This window comes from Stegodyphus dumicola, chromosome 5 (genome assembly GCF_044657685.1).
Source record: "Stegodyphus dumicola isolate Sdum_Otavi_A_Nest chromosome 5, ASM4465768v1".
Lineage (NCBI taxonomy): Eukaryota > Metazoa > Arthropoda > Arachnida > Araneae > Eresidae > Stegodyphus > Stegodyphus dumicola.
In genome coordinates this window covers 233,172,443-233,189,605 of record NC_140772.1, presented here as the reverse complement: position 1 = coordinate 233,189,605, position 17,163 = coordinate 233,172,443, and the positions used below count along the sequence as shown (strand labels likewise).

The 17,163-nt window shown below is 32.0% G+C and overlaps 1 protein-coding gene across 4 annotated transcripts in view; it reads right to left on the bottom strand.

Moving 5' to 3' along the window:
• LOC118191572 (cyclin-dependent kinase 14-like) overlaps positions 1-17,163 on the bottom strand; it is a 221,362-nt gene that overhangs the window by 142,839 nt on the left and 61,360 nt on the right. For all 4 annotated transcript variants that reach the window (XM_085817778.1, XM_085817777.1, XM_085817775.1 and 1 more), the window contains exon 2: positions 4,948-5,025. Coding sequence is in view for 3 of the 4 variants with exons in the window: in XM_085817777.1 (XP_085673903.1) it covers positions 4,948-5,025 (78 nt within the window). In the remaining variant the exon portion in view is untranslated. The remainder of the gene's footprint in view (positions 1-4,947; positions 5,026-17,163) is intronic.

Sequence of the window (17,163 nt, the reverse complement as noted above, 5' to 3'; positions counted from 1 at the left end):
AGCGTAACTCAAGGCACTCTCTTGCTCGATGCCAGTACATCAAATCACCTCAGGAAAGGTAATCTGGGAACATCGAAAATGCAGCGGACAACAAAGTTCTGATCAGCTATAGGGGGACGTCTTGGGATGATGGAAATGTCTGGTCGAACAAATGAGAAAGGGCGTCCTTAATTGGCCGGAAACTCGCTTCGATTAATAACGGTTTCCTTAATCTCGGACACAGATTTCGTCTCTCTTTCTCTCAGTCATTTTTCTCCGACTCCGTTCCTCGCCGCAGTTTGACCCTCTCTATTGTTGGTCAAGATTCGGTGAAAGTGGAGTGTACGAGTTGGGAAATTCGTCACATGCTCCCGACACATAATTATAAATTATTTATACTTACCTTCGATGCTGCTAAATTGTTTAAATTTGAAATCTAATAAATATTTAGTTTTCACGAACTATTCAGAAAAGTGCGTTGACCGAAAAATGTTTTAGAGCATAAATCGCAGATTTATGCTCAAAGCTATGAAATAAAGCATTGGATTGAAATAAACTAAGGCCTTACATTATCTTGAATAGATCCGCTAAGCATCTCTAGCATGAGCATTTAACGGCAAAAAAAAGAAGTGTATTTTAAGCATACTACTATGTACACACGTTTCTGACCTAATAATAAAATTATCATTAGATATTGTACACAATATTCAAAACATACATTTGCTTAACCTTCAAATAATTATCATGATTATTTTTATCTGGTCATGATATTTGCTATTATTTGGAATATAGCATTTTGTTATTCAAAACATTATATTTATTGATTCTTTAAACGATTTAAGTATTGACGTAAGGATTGGATTGGATTGGATTATTCAATCATGGCAAAGCACACGAGGGCTATCTGCCTAAAGGGAGGGATGCCTTCGTGGAGGACTTTCTAACGGAAACTGGCTCGTATACACGCTATACATGGGGAAAACCACGAAAACGCCCATGCAGCCAGCCCGTTCACGAGATTCGAACCGAAATACCAGTGTTCAGCGTCTTTACCACTCGGCCGCTGGTGGGCCATTGACGTAAGGAATTTTAGACTGTAAAAGCAAACAGGAAGATAAATAATTATATACGAATTAAGCTAATTAAGAGGTTTGTAAGACAACGGCGCTCACAAGATTTTGATGATTCATATATTAACCCCTTTTCTTCACACATATAATATTATACTAATGATTTTTAATTATATATTTAAACGCAAGAACTCATTAATTTGAGTTATCAGCTGATTAATTCCATCTTACAATGTTGCTTTTTTTCTATTACTGCTGTCCCCAGACTTTCTGTTTGCAATACATGTTACATTTTTGTAACACAAAAGCTTAGTAAAAAACCTGATGTGTACACCACATAACTTCCTTGTACGGAATATTAAATTATACGCATTTTTTCTTGAATTTCATTTAAATTGATTGGATTGAATTAAATCTACTTCGTCGACAGCGCAAAAACCACAATAGAATAAATGCACTCTTTAAAATTCACTGTATTTGTTTACTATAACGATTCTCTGAATGCACTAACTTTATATCATTTGAAGAATTATCGTTGTCACATGTTCTATTCAAATAATATAATAAATATATAACAATTATAAAAGAAATTAAGCAAACAAAATAGAAAAGAACCAGTTTTTCACAGACGATTCAGTATTTCTCATTCAATTAATTCAGCTCTCACTTCGCGACAAGGCAAAAATACATAAAAACTCAAAATATCTGTATTAAAAATTACGAAGTAAATCTTAAACACTTATTTCCTCGAAAAAATTCCAGAAAGGGATTAAGCATGATTTAATTCGCAATAATAAATGAAGGCGTTATTTTTGCGTTGCGAAACTTAGTTTCTCTAGATTGGCAACAAATCTACAATTCTGCTGTTTCAAATGTAAACAAATATGTCCGCCATGTTATTTAAAACTTAACCGCACTTAAACAGCTTTTAAATTGTTAATAATTGTACAAATATTGCTTCCAGAATTACGAAAGGCATAAAAACCTTAACCGGAAGATAAAAACAACATAATTCAATCATTTTTAAAGCAAAATATGTACAATTTACAAACATATAAGAGTAAAGATACTGAGATCACTGAGCCGGCTAACAGAGTGGATATATATATATAAATATATTTATATACGTTTGGTGGGGCCGATTGCAACTAAAATACGAGGTGCACATCTACATGTTAAAGCAGTCCTATATACAAAATTTCAACGTTCTGAGGCTACTCGTTTTTGAGTTATGCGAGATACGTACGTACGTACGCACGTACGTACATACGTTCGTACAGATGCCACGAAAAGTTCTCTTCAGAATTCATTTTAAAGCAGTTTTATAATTTTTTTGGAGGAAAGGTGTCTTTTATTCTTTCCTTACGCACAGATATCACGCAAAAACTTCGTTAAATTGCATTCGATAGGGGTCCAAATAGATATTTTCGTTGAAATATGTTGCCTGAAACTTTTCGCGATTACAATACTTACTTTTTACTTCGTAAAAGGAAGTAAAAAGTACAAGAACGTTATTAATAAAGTAACCTGCAGGGGATAAATTCAACATACAACCTTTGAATGTTTCACAATTAATAATAAAGGTGTGCTACAAGTTTTAAAAATGTTAGTAGTTATGATAGTTAAGTAATGTAAATTTAAGACGTTGCAGTAATAAACTAAAATTATAGGGCAATGCGCCATTGCTTACAACCATGCCACATTTTAGCTGCTCACTGCTATTGTGAATGCCAACTAGGTGAGGCTGTTGCGTTCAGAGAGTTTCTCACCATACCTTGTTTTTCCCTTTAGATCGTTTCATTGTTTATAGCACATCATTTCATTGTTTATATCAAACTCTTCATTTAGTGTCTAATTTTATTTAACCTTTAGATGAAAGGGATTCTTTTGCAATTTTTCACTTGTGTATGTTGGTTCTAAAAGCACGTAACGCTATGTAAAAATCAATCGATTTATCTGAAGGCAGGCACATAAAATGCTCACAACATGTAATGATGTCAAAGGAAATAAAATACTGAAATTTTTTACTTCAGTTTCTCGTTCAGAATCTCAAAATCATCAACACGTTATAAAGTATTTTCTCCCTCCTTTCTGCATGCCTTCATGGTGTAATGGTAAGCCCACTCGGCGCGTATTCTAGATGTCCAGTTTCGAGTCCCGACGAGGGCATTGCTCATTTTTCATGTAATCCTGCTTCAAAAGTACCTAATGTCTCTACAGTGGCTCACGAACTAAAAAAAAGGTGGGGAATGATGATTTCTTCGTTTCAAAATTCTTCACCACCAGGATTTGGCGATTGGGTCCCCTAATCTCCAGTCGTCCTTTAAAAGAGGGAGTATACAAGGTTTTCTTCTCCTTCTTTTCTGCATGCCTTCTTGGTGTAATGGTTAGCACACTAGGCGCGTATTCGAGAGGTCCAAGTTCGAGTCCCGGCCAGAGCATTGCACATTTTTTACCCACTCATGCTTTTAAACGTAAATTAAAACACTTGTTTTACATTTTTTTGTTCGAAAATACCCAACATTGCTTACTTTCATTTATTCATTAATGAATTCGTTTTTATTATGTATTTAGAAAACCAACAAGTACAATGCTGTTAAACACTTGTAATGTTATCTATTTTGGATATTTAATTTATTTGAAATTTTCTTCAATGTGTGCATTAAAAACATAAAAAGAAATCAGATGCACCAAAGACTCTATTTACAATAAATATTAATCTTATTTTTTCCCTTGAAAAAGCGCATAAACAATTCTTTTCAAAATCAATGTCATTCAAGGACTAATTCAAGGAATTAATTCATGAAATATCAAAAATAAATAGTTGAAATAATACTTTATAAATGTTTTCAGTCGAGAAGATTGGGAAGTGAACGGATAAAACATATAGCTAAATATAAAGCGTACTTCAAGCTTACTTAATAAAAAAATTACTGTTGTTTGTTTCTAGTGTATAATTTAAATTAAATTATAATTGCGAAACATCTTCAACAGCATAAACCTGGCAGAATTTCTTCGTTTCAAAATTTTCTTCCAAGATAAATTTAGCAGTCCAATATAAATTTATCAAGATACATTTAGAAATTTAAGTTTCTTCCGAGATAAATTTAGCAATCATAATTTATATAAAGTTTTAATTTATATAAATTATAACTTTATATAAATTATAATGTAATGTTATAATTATAATTAATATATATTTTTAAATTTAGTAATTATATAATTATAATTTATATAATTGCTAAATTTAAAATTGAGTTTTAATTGTTAAATTAAAACTCATTTGTAGCTGCTTATAAAACAACGACATTAGCTTAAAAGAGAATTATATTCCTTTAAACATTACGTTATTTTTATTAACAACTTTAATAAAATATATTTTTTTGTAAATGCTTCAAATGAATCGTAAATGTAAAGTTTTGTTCTTAACTAAAGTTAACTTTCAGTTTGGTTTTTGGTAACAAATGTAATCATAAAAACTTATCTTCTAAGCAAAGAATTTTCCTAGAGACAGTTTGCCCAGTCAATTTAGAAACAGCTATATCTGGCACAGTTTAGTCTCTTTAATTATTCGGTCTGCTGCATTTTGCTTAAATTTATTATGTGGAGAGAATGTTTATCAACCATGATAAATGCTTGCGCACAGATATATTCTAATGGTTAAAGCACATTAAGTACTTTTTCAATTATTTTTATACGAAACGAAAAATAAGGTAAGCTTTGAGTAGAGTATCTTATCGTGTTTAATGTAAATATTATGGTTAGAGTGAAATAGTACTCTGTAAACAAAAGAATATATTGCTTAGCTTTTTCCATGCAAGAATAGCAAAAAAATATATTTCTTTTCCTCAGTAAAAGCAGAAGTTACAAAAAAATAGTTGAAGGAAATAATACTTACAGAGGCGTCCGAAACCGCAGCTGAGATGTTTTCGTAATTTCTGTATACGAGAGGATTTCTTTTCTTTCGACGTCACATCTGCAATAATAAAAGGTGAAATTTGAGTATGCTGAAATACTATTTAGGCGATATAATTGCAGTTCATAAGCTGTTTACTAAAACGCCTAACTTATTATGACATCTTCAGAACTTCATACGAGTCTGAAAGTAAACTTCGGCTAATCTTTAGAATATGGTAACAGGTAGTTTGGCGACCTTTTGGTAAGGCGATAAAGGTTACTAGCTAGGACTTTAGCAATAATCTGAGAAGTACACAGTTCGAATCACAGATTATTTTGTCTCAGAGAAATGAGAGATCATGAGACATGTCATGTGACATTTTCCGGAAAATTCCGATCGTGATTTTAGCTAATAAGCACTTAGAAACAATTTCGCTGCTAAAGTGCAGAATCGCCCACTTATTTGTTTGGCGCTTTTTATTGAATTTTTGTCAATTTTCTTTGACTTTTTAAGTGAAAATAGGTCGATGTGTACATAGATAAAGTTAAGAGTGTGCGCAATGCCATTTTTGTGCAATTCTAGGATGTTGTTTTTAAGTGAAAATAGGTCGACGTGTACATGGATACCGTGCATGTGCAATTCTTAAAAACGCGGCAAGCAGTTTGCGATTCTGCACTTTCTCCCAATTTCGCACCTAATCTTCGTCATGATTAAGCATTTTTGTTCCATAAAAGTTCTAGTATAAGCGTAATTCGGCTAGTAGATTGTTGGAAAAAATGTTGAGTAAAAAAAAAAAAAAAAAAAAAAAAAAAAAAAAAAAAAAAAAAAAAACATGCCTTTACTTCGTGAAAACAAAATGGCGTCCAAAACAAAACTAGCAGGTCGCTGTAGCAACCTGCTAGTTTTGTTGCAGGCTGTGGCCACATTTTCGCCAAAAAATCGTTACCATAATGTAAAGATTCACCTAAACTTCTTATAATTCTATAGAAACGTGCAAAGTATTTCAGAAATTCATAAATAAAAAGTGGACACATGGTTTCAGTTCGAGTTCGAGGAATGAAAGGAATAAAGTGTGCTTTCAGACTACAACAGTTTACAGTTTTCCGCAAAATTATTGGAGCTTACATTTTTATGTGAGCCATGCAGTAAAAAGATAAAAATGTGACTTTGATTACAGAATTAGTCACGCAAAAGAGGGTTTCAATCTTTATACGATAAAATTCTTGAAGGCATTATACAAATATTGCTAAAGACAACTTTACATTTACAATTAAATATTACAAGTAAAACTTTACATTTACAATTAAATATTATAAATGCAAAGTTTCCGAAAGAAAATTTCTAAACCATAACTTTAACATCAGATAGAAGTTAATGTTGAAGCACGAATATCAAGATTCCATTCCTAGAACCCCCTTCCACCAGTGGCCGATTGGATAAGATCTTTGAATATTGGTAGTTTAAACTCGTGTTAGAACTTTGCGAACACGCTTGCTGCATGAATATGAAGCAGGTTCCTTTAGAAAATTATCAAGAAAGCCATGCCTCCGTGTAGACCAGTGATTCTCAATCTTTTTTGGTCGCGGCACAATTTTAACGATTTAAAAATTTGGAAGAAGATCACAAAGATTTGGAAGAAGATCACAAAGATTTGGAAGAAGATCATTTCGAACACAAAGAAAAAGATAAGTTGCTTACTTACCTATAATACACTGTGTGAAATAGTTCATGATAATAATTTTGAATGTAAAATAAAGTAACATGTACTACAAAAACAGCAGTACGTTTATTAAGGGATTAATTATAAATTAGTAATAAGAATACTTTTAACGAGTAATTTGAGCTTGATGTTTTTGATAATTTCATTTAAATTTGGTCATAAAAATGACAATGCTACTCTCATATCGTCTTCTACACTTGAAAGTCTCGATTTTTTTTTTGTGTTTTTATGTTGATTAATACTGAAAATCCGAATTCACATAAATAAGATGTAGAAAACTGTAATAATATTTTAAAGCTTTTTTGGCAATCATGAGATAATCGCATTTAATGTTAATCCAAAATGGATTAACTGATTCTTCCAAATATTTGTAAATTAAATCTCGATTATTAGAAAGCGAAATTAGTTCTTCCTCTTCGCTTAAAGTTAATTGAAATGCAGAAGCATTCGGCACCAAAATCGGCTTGGATACCACAAGTTGCGCGCTTATTAATGTCTTGAAAACCGAATTTCTCTAATTCTCATGTGTATCCTAGACTAGGATTAAACCCATTATAATTTTTACTATATACATTTCTAAAATTTGGCGGCACAGTGTTTGAGAATTACTGCAGTAGACAGACAGCGGTCACGTGATTCAAATAACTTAGCATAACCTATTCATAGAAATATCAGAATTCATAATTTTTTATTTTATGAAATTAAATTTTATACGATTCATATAATAAATATTTTCATCATGGATAAAAATTATTGAATCTAAAAATTCTGGCAATTTTTAAGTGCTAGTTTTGTCTATGTTTAACAGAAATATGAGTTTTTTTTAAAGATGTTTAGTAATATGAAGAATAACTTGCTAGCGAGAACTTTCTTCGCAAAGGGATGTTGAAAAATTTCAATTTTTCATATTATTACTAAAAAATGAGTTATAATACATAAGTTACCATAGTCTGAAAGACCTCTTTATTTGATCCATTTTCTAAATCAACTTCGAACCACTTTGAAAAACTCTTCATAAAAAAATAGGAACGTAATTTTCTATTTTGAAGTTTTAATGAAAAACATTTAGCATTTTGTATTCATTGCGAGATTAAGTATCCAGTAATTGTGAAAGTACAAAATTGCATGAATAATTTACCACAAAATGCGATAAAAATATGGAAATCTACTGCAAATTGATATAAAATGAATACATGTAAAAGTTGCTGCATGGACTAAAAGCATTTTGCGGCCATAAAGTCTTAATTGAAGTCGTTAAGTGAAAGACTAAAACTCTTCTGCGCAATAAATCGCATACGGAGTTTAAAATACAAAAGATTTGGATTATTTAATTATGGCAAAGCACACGAGGGCTATTTTCCTAAAGGAAGGGATGTCTTCGCGGAGGACTTTCTGAGGGAAACTGGCTCGTATACATGTTACACATGAGAAAACCACGAAAACGCCCATGCAGCCAGCCCGTTCGCGGGTTTCGAACCTCGGACCGAACTACCAGTGTTCAGCGTCTTTTCCCGCTCAACCGCTGGTGGACCTTAAAATACAAAGGAAATTAAAGTTCGGAAATACTGAAACAGAATAAATGTATTTTTACGAATTTTGTACATGTGTAAATAACTTCGCGATTACGAACCGAAAAAATGAACACAATTTTCAGTTATTCATTCGTCAAGAGTATAAATTTTCTTCCCTAACTCCAGTATTTATTTCTCGATTTAAATGAAGTTTTTTTCTTTTTTAAATAAAGTGCCACACATTTCCTTTTTGCTTTCGGCTTGGTCATTTTCTCATTCTGTCGCTTCTCTGGTAACAGTTTAGGAAAAGAACAACCATAGATTATGTATTTTTTGCTCCAACTATAACTTTCATTTCATGCCGGACATCAGAAACACCGTCTTAGAAGTATAGTTGAGCGCTTTTCAATTCATAACACTTACATATCCTAAGTCGCGTTTTCGAGACATGAAAAATGCAATATGAATTTCGTCAATCGGCCCAGTAGAATGGAAGATACAGAAATGCCTACACCCTTTTTTTCGCAGTGTACATATCTGAAATCAGTATTCAAGGAAATAAAGGTGTTTAGCACTTTATATATATATCAATTTGATTAGTAAACGATTAATATTTTAATTTCCTAAACGAATTAATATCAAAATATAATAGCACTACGAAAATGCTAAGCACCCAGACAGATTAAACATTCTAGTTTTAAAGGTGAACATGATAGAAGTTTTACCAAATTTTAGTTTAATGCGATACTTTTCATATACGAATTTGTAAAGATTTGATAACCATTTCTAGAATAATTATTTCTAGAACCATTTCTAGAAGATTATTCTAGATAACCATTTCTAGAAGAATTATTAGTTATGAAAGTAATTTGTGATTGAAACAAAATATAATTTGAAAAAGGTTAAAATATCGATTTCAATTCCTTATAGCAGATGTGCAAGATAACTCGACAGGAAACAACAGCTATTTTATTTCTTTTTGGATCTTAAATAAAATCCTTATAATATTCTGTTAAAAATCTAGAAAACGTTCGACCGTATTTTATAAAATTTATAACTATTTGGAAGATTTATTATTTATAAAGTTTTACCTCGTATTTGTAGGCAAACCAACTGTTAATGTACGAGTGTGTATTCGTTTAAAATATAAGATAACATATTTTTTATTCTTCACAGAATTTGCCCGTGTTAAAAAAAGTGTTGTTATAATGTAGACATGTAATTATTTTCACAGGTGATAAAAGTACGATGTAACGTTAAGAAATTCAGTAGACAGAGGAAGGTTTCTTCAACGATTTCCTCCTTTTTGCATCAGCAACCGTTGTTATTGTAACTTAAACGAAGTTTTCAGCTGTACTAACAGTTTTATTTGTGGTTTCCAGCTGTTTCAATATTGCAATTGCATCGCATGAAAATGAAAATAGAGCGTTTGTATTTCGTTTGAGGCCTCCAAACTTTCCTCATATGTCATAGTATCATACAAAACAGCAATTTACAAGTCTACAATATCAAGGACGGATTGCCAGACGGTGGCAGCTTTCTGAATGGATTGTATAGTTTTATCGATTTCAGCTGAATAGTCCAGAAAAATAGTGAGGATAATCTTTGCCGTATAACGCTAGTAAGAAAAGAATTAAAACCTGAAAGGTTTCAGATTTTAAATTACGTCCAAAGGGGTGTTTTTTAACGTTTTGTGTGTTACCCTTATTTCTTAAACATCATGTTCTAGGTACTCGAACCATAGAATTCAGTTCAACCGCAATATCGCAAAATAATTATAAAATGAGCATATCTTTAGAATTTCCGATACACAGCTCCGCGCGCTGGGGATAAAAATGTTTTTTTTTTTTTTTTTTCATACAGTGTTGCCTTTGCTCGTTTTGAAAATCGTCGAATTTATTAATAAAAAATTCTTTGAAGTGTTACAAAATATGAAACTGATAAAAAAACGAATTTTAAATTTCAATTTAAGGCTTCCACAAGCCCTTATGCTATGGAAGATTACGTTATTAAAATTTTGATGGATCTAGGTACCGTTGTTTTATCACAATGCGAGAAATATACGTACATTCAAGCAGATTCTTCATTATTTAAATTTGTTTAAATATAATGCAGGGCTCTAATATTGGGTGGCAACACTTCGAAAAGTGATTCACCGTTTATAGTTTTCAACGCAAAATGCGAAAACAAAATTAATAAGCCTTCAAAGCAAATTGTCGCTTTGGACGAAAAATGTATTAAAGTTACTAAATGCGAACTATATGCACTTCGGTATTTAAAATTACTTGCAAATACCGTGTCTGTTTTTATACCTTCAAAGAATAATCGCCTAGAAAGCAAACATGTTCCTCTAAGTGCATTTGGGTTCCTAAAGCTTTGTCACATTAATTTTTGAATGTTTGTGAGGAAGTTCTAACTATTTTATTTTATGAGGACTAAGTATTATGTAATGCTTTTCTAATGTAAAAAATATTCATAAGGAATTCTTACTGAAAACGTCCTTTGCATAAATATTTTTGCAATATATTTATATACTTATAAAATGTTTTGATTACTATTATTTCATATATTTCAATCACAGGACGATAGACCTACGTTTTGGGCCTGAATCTCAGTTACGGCAAGCTTTTTTTTTCCATTTTCCTAGAGGACCTGAATAGAAATGTAAGCTTCGCATATTTTTATGGAACGTTATCACGTCATAAGAACTGTCGTAAAACCTTTCCCATGGGATTCATTTCTTAAAACAAACGGTTGATTATTTGATGAAGACATAATATGCAAGGCTAAGCGTTATGCCTTTGTTGAAGGCTTTCTGATGGAAGCTAATTCGTATGCAAGCAGATGCCTTTTCCAAACACACTTAATATTAAATAACAATAGAATTTAAATTTTACCTCAAAGTAACTATGAAAACAAAAGATGTATAGTTAAGCATATTTTGCAGCAGCTACCAATCTCGCTGATTTGATTTTGGGAAATTTTCTGTCTTCTTTATTTAATTTCTTGTTGGCAATGATACTCTAGCAAGAGAACAGATTTGCAGAGCTCCATATGCCTTAAAATAACAAGCAGAAAACATGCATTAAGGTCACTGGCAGGAAAGCAAAGAACAATTTTGTTCTTTAATTAGAAACCCGATATAATTCTCCAACACAACTGCCCGTTTATTTCAGAGTGTTATAGATATACATGAGATACATCTTACAAGCGCAACACATGCACATCAAACGGTCATATAAGAGCAATAACCTTTACCATCTTCGACAAAATTAAGCATCTTTTGCTAAGACTGTCTAGAAAGTCTGACACGGAAGCATAAAAGCTTTCTTTGTCACAGAGGGGTCGGCCTCAACCTTCTTCAACTCTTGTCGAAAAAAGACCGTCTTTCATTCATCGGGGAAAAGGGTTGCCTGACGGACAGACTTCTGCGTAACGATTTCCGATGGTGGTGACCTCATTCCAACAGTGAATGGGTGTGGAAATGAATTCCCGTTCATTTTAATCTTGAGGGAAGGGTGTACTCTACTCTAGCAAAGAGAAATCATACAGACGTAGAGTGAGGGAATTTGTTTAAACGTTAGTTGATTACTGCTTTTATAGTCGCAGGAAAGGAGGAGTCTAAGCTTTGTAATAGTATATAAACATAAATTCAAATAACCGAACTAACTGCAACTATAAGGCTATAGGCTAAATGTTTGCTGTAGTTTAAACGACAGAGATTAATATTTTTTATTTATAGCATTGTGTTAAAAATACAGAGTTATAAAAAACATATTTTTCATCCTTTAAAACAAAGCGCGAAATTCACCATTTCTGCCAAAATTAAGCAACAGAATTATATTTCTTTTAAACAAATTCACAATCTATTTCTGTTTTTAACAATACAAAAGTAAAATATTTCTGTTTATGTAGTTTTAAAACTAAACTCAAAATTATTTTTGTTTTTAATACGCTAGAATTAAATAAGTGACAAATTTGCCCCCGCCCTCTAAAAATATTCTTGTTATAAGTCAAATCCGACTCGTTTAATAAGACTTTTTAAAAATATTGTTGCATGCTATGGTTGCTCAGAAATCTTTTTAAACAACTAGGCCAACGAATAAAAAGACTTAATGTCTCATCATTAGTAAATGATATTTACCCAAAGGGGCGTTAGAGCCAAAGGGCTATTAGTCTCAAAACGGCATTTTGGACAGTTTAGCTTTCTGCGTTGACTGACTTTTCAAACTGTTGCCACCGTATATTATCGCTATGTATTATATTTAAAGAAACTAAGTAAGGAAGAATCTCCATAAATGCATGAATATTTCTCGCATTCTGAAAAACCAACAATACCTAAAGCCATCTAGTTTTGAATAATGTAGTTCTCCAGCCGAACATGGGCACTTGGAAGCCCGAATTTTGAATTTCGAACTTGTTTTATTATCTATTACAAATCTCGTAAAACTTTAACGAATTTCTGATTAACAACTCAAAGAACGATTTCAAAAAGAGCAATGGCAACACTGTACGAAAAAAAATATCTCCAACGCCCGAGGCTGTGTACCGGAAATTCTGAAAATTGGCTGTTTCTAAATATTTTGCTGTTGGAATTGAATTTTATAAGGTTTAAGTGCGAAGAACATGATACTTAATAAATAAAGGCAACACAGGAAACATTAAAAAAAAAAAAAAAACGCTCTTTTGAGCATATTATAAAATCTGAAAGCTTTCAGATTTTCTTTTTTTATTTTCTTTTAAGGTTTTTCCAGCTTATTCTCTTCATTCAAAAGCTGTTTCTTTTATGTTTTGCTCTACGAACGATGCTACGATTATTTGTCTATTTATTATCTTTATTTATTTATTTTCAGCAATGTAACTTCTACGAATATGGAAAATCACGTTTGTTCCTTGAAGAACCCATTTTAGTGTTCTTCGAAAGGCATACAGATTTTGCAGAAACCTGCAACACACTAAATTTAACATTTCATATTTTAAATTACAGTAAATCCTCCTTAAAACAATCTCACTTTAATCGAACATTTGGGTTACCATGAACAAAATTTCGGTCCCGGCAACGATGTATGTATATGACCTTATAGGAAGTTTTACCGGTTAACGCGAATTTCGGTTAGCACGAATTATTTTTCAGCTCATAGTATCGTCAGATTTTATTCTTTAGCATAAATTTTAAAAGTTTTCAAATTTGTTTTTCCCTGTAGTTTTCTGCTAGAATATTGTTCAGAAATTTTCCGTTCCGCTTAATTGAAAACCTCACAGAATACGCTATGTTCTTTAAAACATATCCCAGCATGATTAAGAATAAAAACAAATTGCTCGACAAATGTGATCATTGCATCAGCGATGAGTTATGACGTGTTTGTTAGTGCAGATGGCGAAGTTGTAGTGTTTGCTCTAAGGCAGTGGTGGCGAAACTTTTGGGGGGGCAGCGTGCCATTCCGTTTAAGATATTAAACTAGAATTATTCATAAATTACCTCAAAATGCTTAAATCTGAAAACTGTAATCTATTTAACAATGAAAGTATTAAAATTCACCTGCAGTCTGAAAAAAAAATTGAATTCGTGTAGCAAACCCATTAGCTGCTCCAACTTTGGCGTATTCTTTGCCATATACCAAATAATATGATTGGCCCAAACAATTGAAACGTTCATATATTGAGTCAATAAATATATATATAATTTCTATGGCGATATATGAAAATCTTATATCTAGGCTTAGGCCCTATGCCAGTGGCATTATGCGATAAGTGAAACGTTCAAGAACAGACTAAAACACTTATTTAAATTACATAGTATCATTTTATTGTGATTATTGAATAAGGATGTAATATTTGAGTAGCGTGCCGGCGGATGAAGCTCCGCGTGCCGACTGTGGCACTCGTGCCATAGGTTCGCCACACTGCTCTGGGGAGTCTGATCGTAAAAGCAGTTGTGTCTGAGGTGCAACAAATAACATCGGAAGAAAATGAGGAGGACAATAAATATCATTCCGCCCACCCTCCAGGAAATATCATACACCCTCCTTAAATAATAATCCTGTAGAACGTTTTGCTGAAATAGGCGGCTAGTTTTACTGAAGCGAAGAGTATCGTTGGCAGTGAGGATAGTGATCAGTGAGAGCATTTTTTGAAGTCACAGTGCAGTAATCAGTGCAGTACTGTACTGTTTTAGTGAAGAAATACATAACATATTGTAGTATTATGTAACTATATACTGTAAATTCTTAATATGTAAAATTCAAATTTTGTAACACGATTTCTCGATTTTTTCGGTCTCTCGAGTTTCTTCTTAACCAGGGTTTATTGCATTTTTAAAATATGAAAAGTTATTATTTTTAAAAAAATATACTGTGTTTTAATAAATTCACTAGAAAGCAAAATATAACAGAAATGCTTTTTATTTTATCCTAAAACTATATATTTTATAGATTGTTTTATTTATGTCATACATAAAACAACTTAATTAGGCGAAAGCAGGATCCCCAGCCATTAACGACCCAAAATGAGCACCGAGAGTTTCATTGAGTATCATTTGAAGTCATATTATTAGAAGATTCTTTATCGTATGTAGTGTATCCCATAATATTTCACTCTCAGGATCTAAAAAGGATCAATTTCTAATTCAAAAAAAGAAGAAGAAAAATTTGAAAGGTTTTAGATTTTAACGGTCCCCCAAAACGGTTTGTTTATTTCAAATTTTTTTAAGCTCTCTCTCTCTGAGTTCGCAGGCTACCAATCTGTTATTGCATTAATTATTCATTTCATTTTGTCTTTTTAGCTTTATTATTAAGCATCGTTTTCTTGGCACAATACGCCATATACAATTCAACGGCAAAATACGAAAATTTTAAAAACAGTATATTAGCATATATGTTTAGAATTCCTGACGCAGACTTAAGTATTGGCATACATTGTTTTTATTTTTTCAGTTTTTCGCAATTCATTATATCAATGTTCAGTTTTCTTGCTAGAAGGCTTTACAATGTTTTTTTTTTTTTTTTTTTTTTTTTTTTTTTTTTGTCTTTTGATTATTAATGTTTTGTGTGTTTATTTTATATATTAAACATAACATTCTTGACGCTTACGCCACAAAAAATTCGATTCAACAGCAAAATCACAAAATATTTAAAAACAGCATACTTTAGAATATCCTGTATACAATTTCGCCTGCTGGAATTGTTTTATTCTGTACAGTGTTGCTACTGCTCTCTCTCAAATAGTTGAGTTTGATAATCAAAAATTCATTAAGGGTGTAGAGACGTTAGGTATCTTTTTTTTAAGTAAGTGAGATGAAAAATGAGCAATGCCCTTGCCAGGAAATCGAACCACGGAGCTCTGGAATACGCACCCAGCGTGCTGACCAGTACACTACGATGGCATGCTAAGAAAGCGGGAGAAATACCTTATATAGGTTTGTAGAGGCATTAGTTTCCTTTTGTAGTAGGAGATGTGAAATGTGGTTCCCGGGACTCGAACGTTCCCGGGAATACGTGCCGAGTGTGCTGGCTATTACAACACGAAAGCATGGTAAGAAGGCGGGAGAAATACCTTATTGGTTTGCAAAGCATGAAATATAAAATTTGAGATTCAAAATTCGGGCTTCCAGGTGCACATACTGCAGTGGAAGACTTTCAAAATATCTAACGGTAAACAATGTTTTAAAATATGTTGAAGAGGACAGGAGGTGAAAGAAAAGTGCCAACGATGGGACAGGAGTTCTGTGAATGTTTAGTCTACTGGCTGCAAGTTTGTATAGGTAATATTTTCCTTTTATGATGTGAATAACGAAAAGTGAATGCATTTTAGCAATAAAGTTTTCTATTATAACAACAGCACCTATACTTTCAGTGTGATGTTAGTTTTGAAGGAGTACAATAAAGTATTTAAGAGGCTAACAGTGCTTAGATTAATGGCATTTTGGTTATTCACTCAATAAAACATTGTATAACAAATAACACAATGAATTCTTTCACGGAGGGAAGTCTTTGTTTCACTTGCAATGTAGTGAATCGCGTGCTTTTATATTTAAGTGTTATCAAATTTGCGTTTTAAGAATAAAAAAAAAATGAAAAAAAAATCTGAAAGGTTTTAGATTTGAAATTACGTCCAAAGGGGCGTTTTCTTAACGTTTTGGGTGTTACCTTTATTTATTAAATATCATCTCTTTGCACTTAAAACACAAAGTTCAGTTCAACAGAAATATCTCAAAATATTTGAAAGCATATTTTTAAAATCTCCGATACACAGTCTCGCCCGCTGAAGATAATTTTTTTTCCTCGTACAGTATTGCCATTGCTCACTGTGAAATCGTTGAGTTTTTAATTAAAAACTCATAAATACTTTACAAAATATGAAATAGATAATAAAACAAATTCCAAATTTGGGCTTCCAGATGTCCATATTCGGGTAGAGACGTATGTTACTCAAAATTGGATACACACATTTATGAAGATTCTTCATTATTTAATTTCTTTCAATCTAATACAGGGCTCAACAATTTAAAAAGTGTTTCGCCGTTTATAGTGAATCAACGCAAAATGCCAAAACGAAATTAATAGCCCTTCTGGGCAAAATGCTCCTTTGGGCTAATAAAGAACATAGGATTTTTTATTACTTATTTTAAGAGAAAACAATTAAAAATTGTAGTTATAAACAAGAGCAAACATGTTTTGATAAACTGCCTATTGTAATGCATGCAATGTTTAAAATTATCCAAACGAAATACTTTGAATTCGGGGTAACAGAGAAATGTCCTTATCAAAGGATGAATATACTTTTCCTTAAGTTATCGCATTTGTCAAAATAATCTTGACAAGTGTGATAATTTTGCTACCATACTTGAAAATAATTTTATTATCAAAAACGTAGACTAATTCAAAAGAACGCTAAGATATGTTTCGCTTAAAAAGCTAAAAACATTTTCAGCAAGCTGTGATGAAAGAATTCGAGAATAAAAATAAAAATAAAAAAAAATTCTAACAA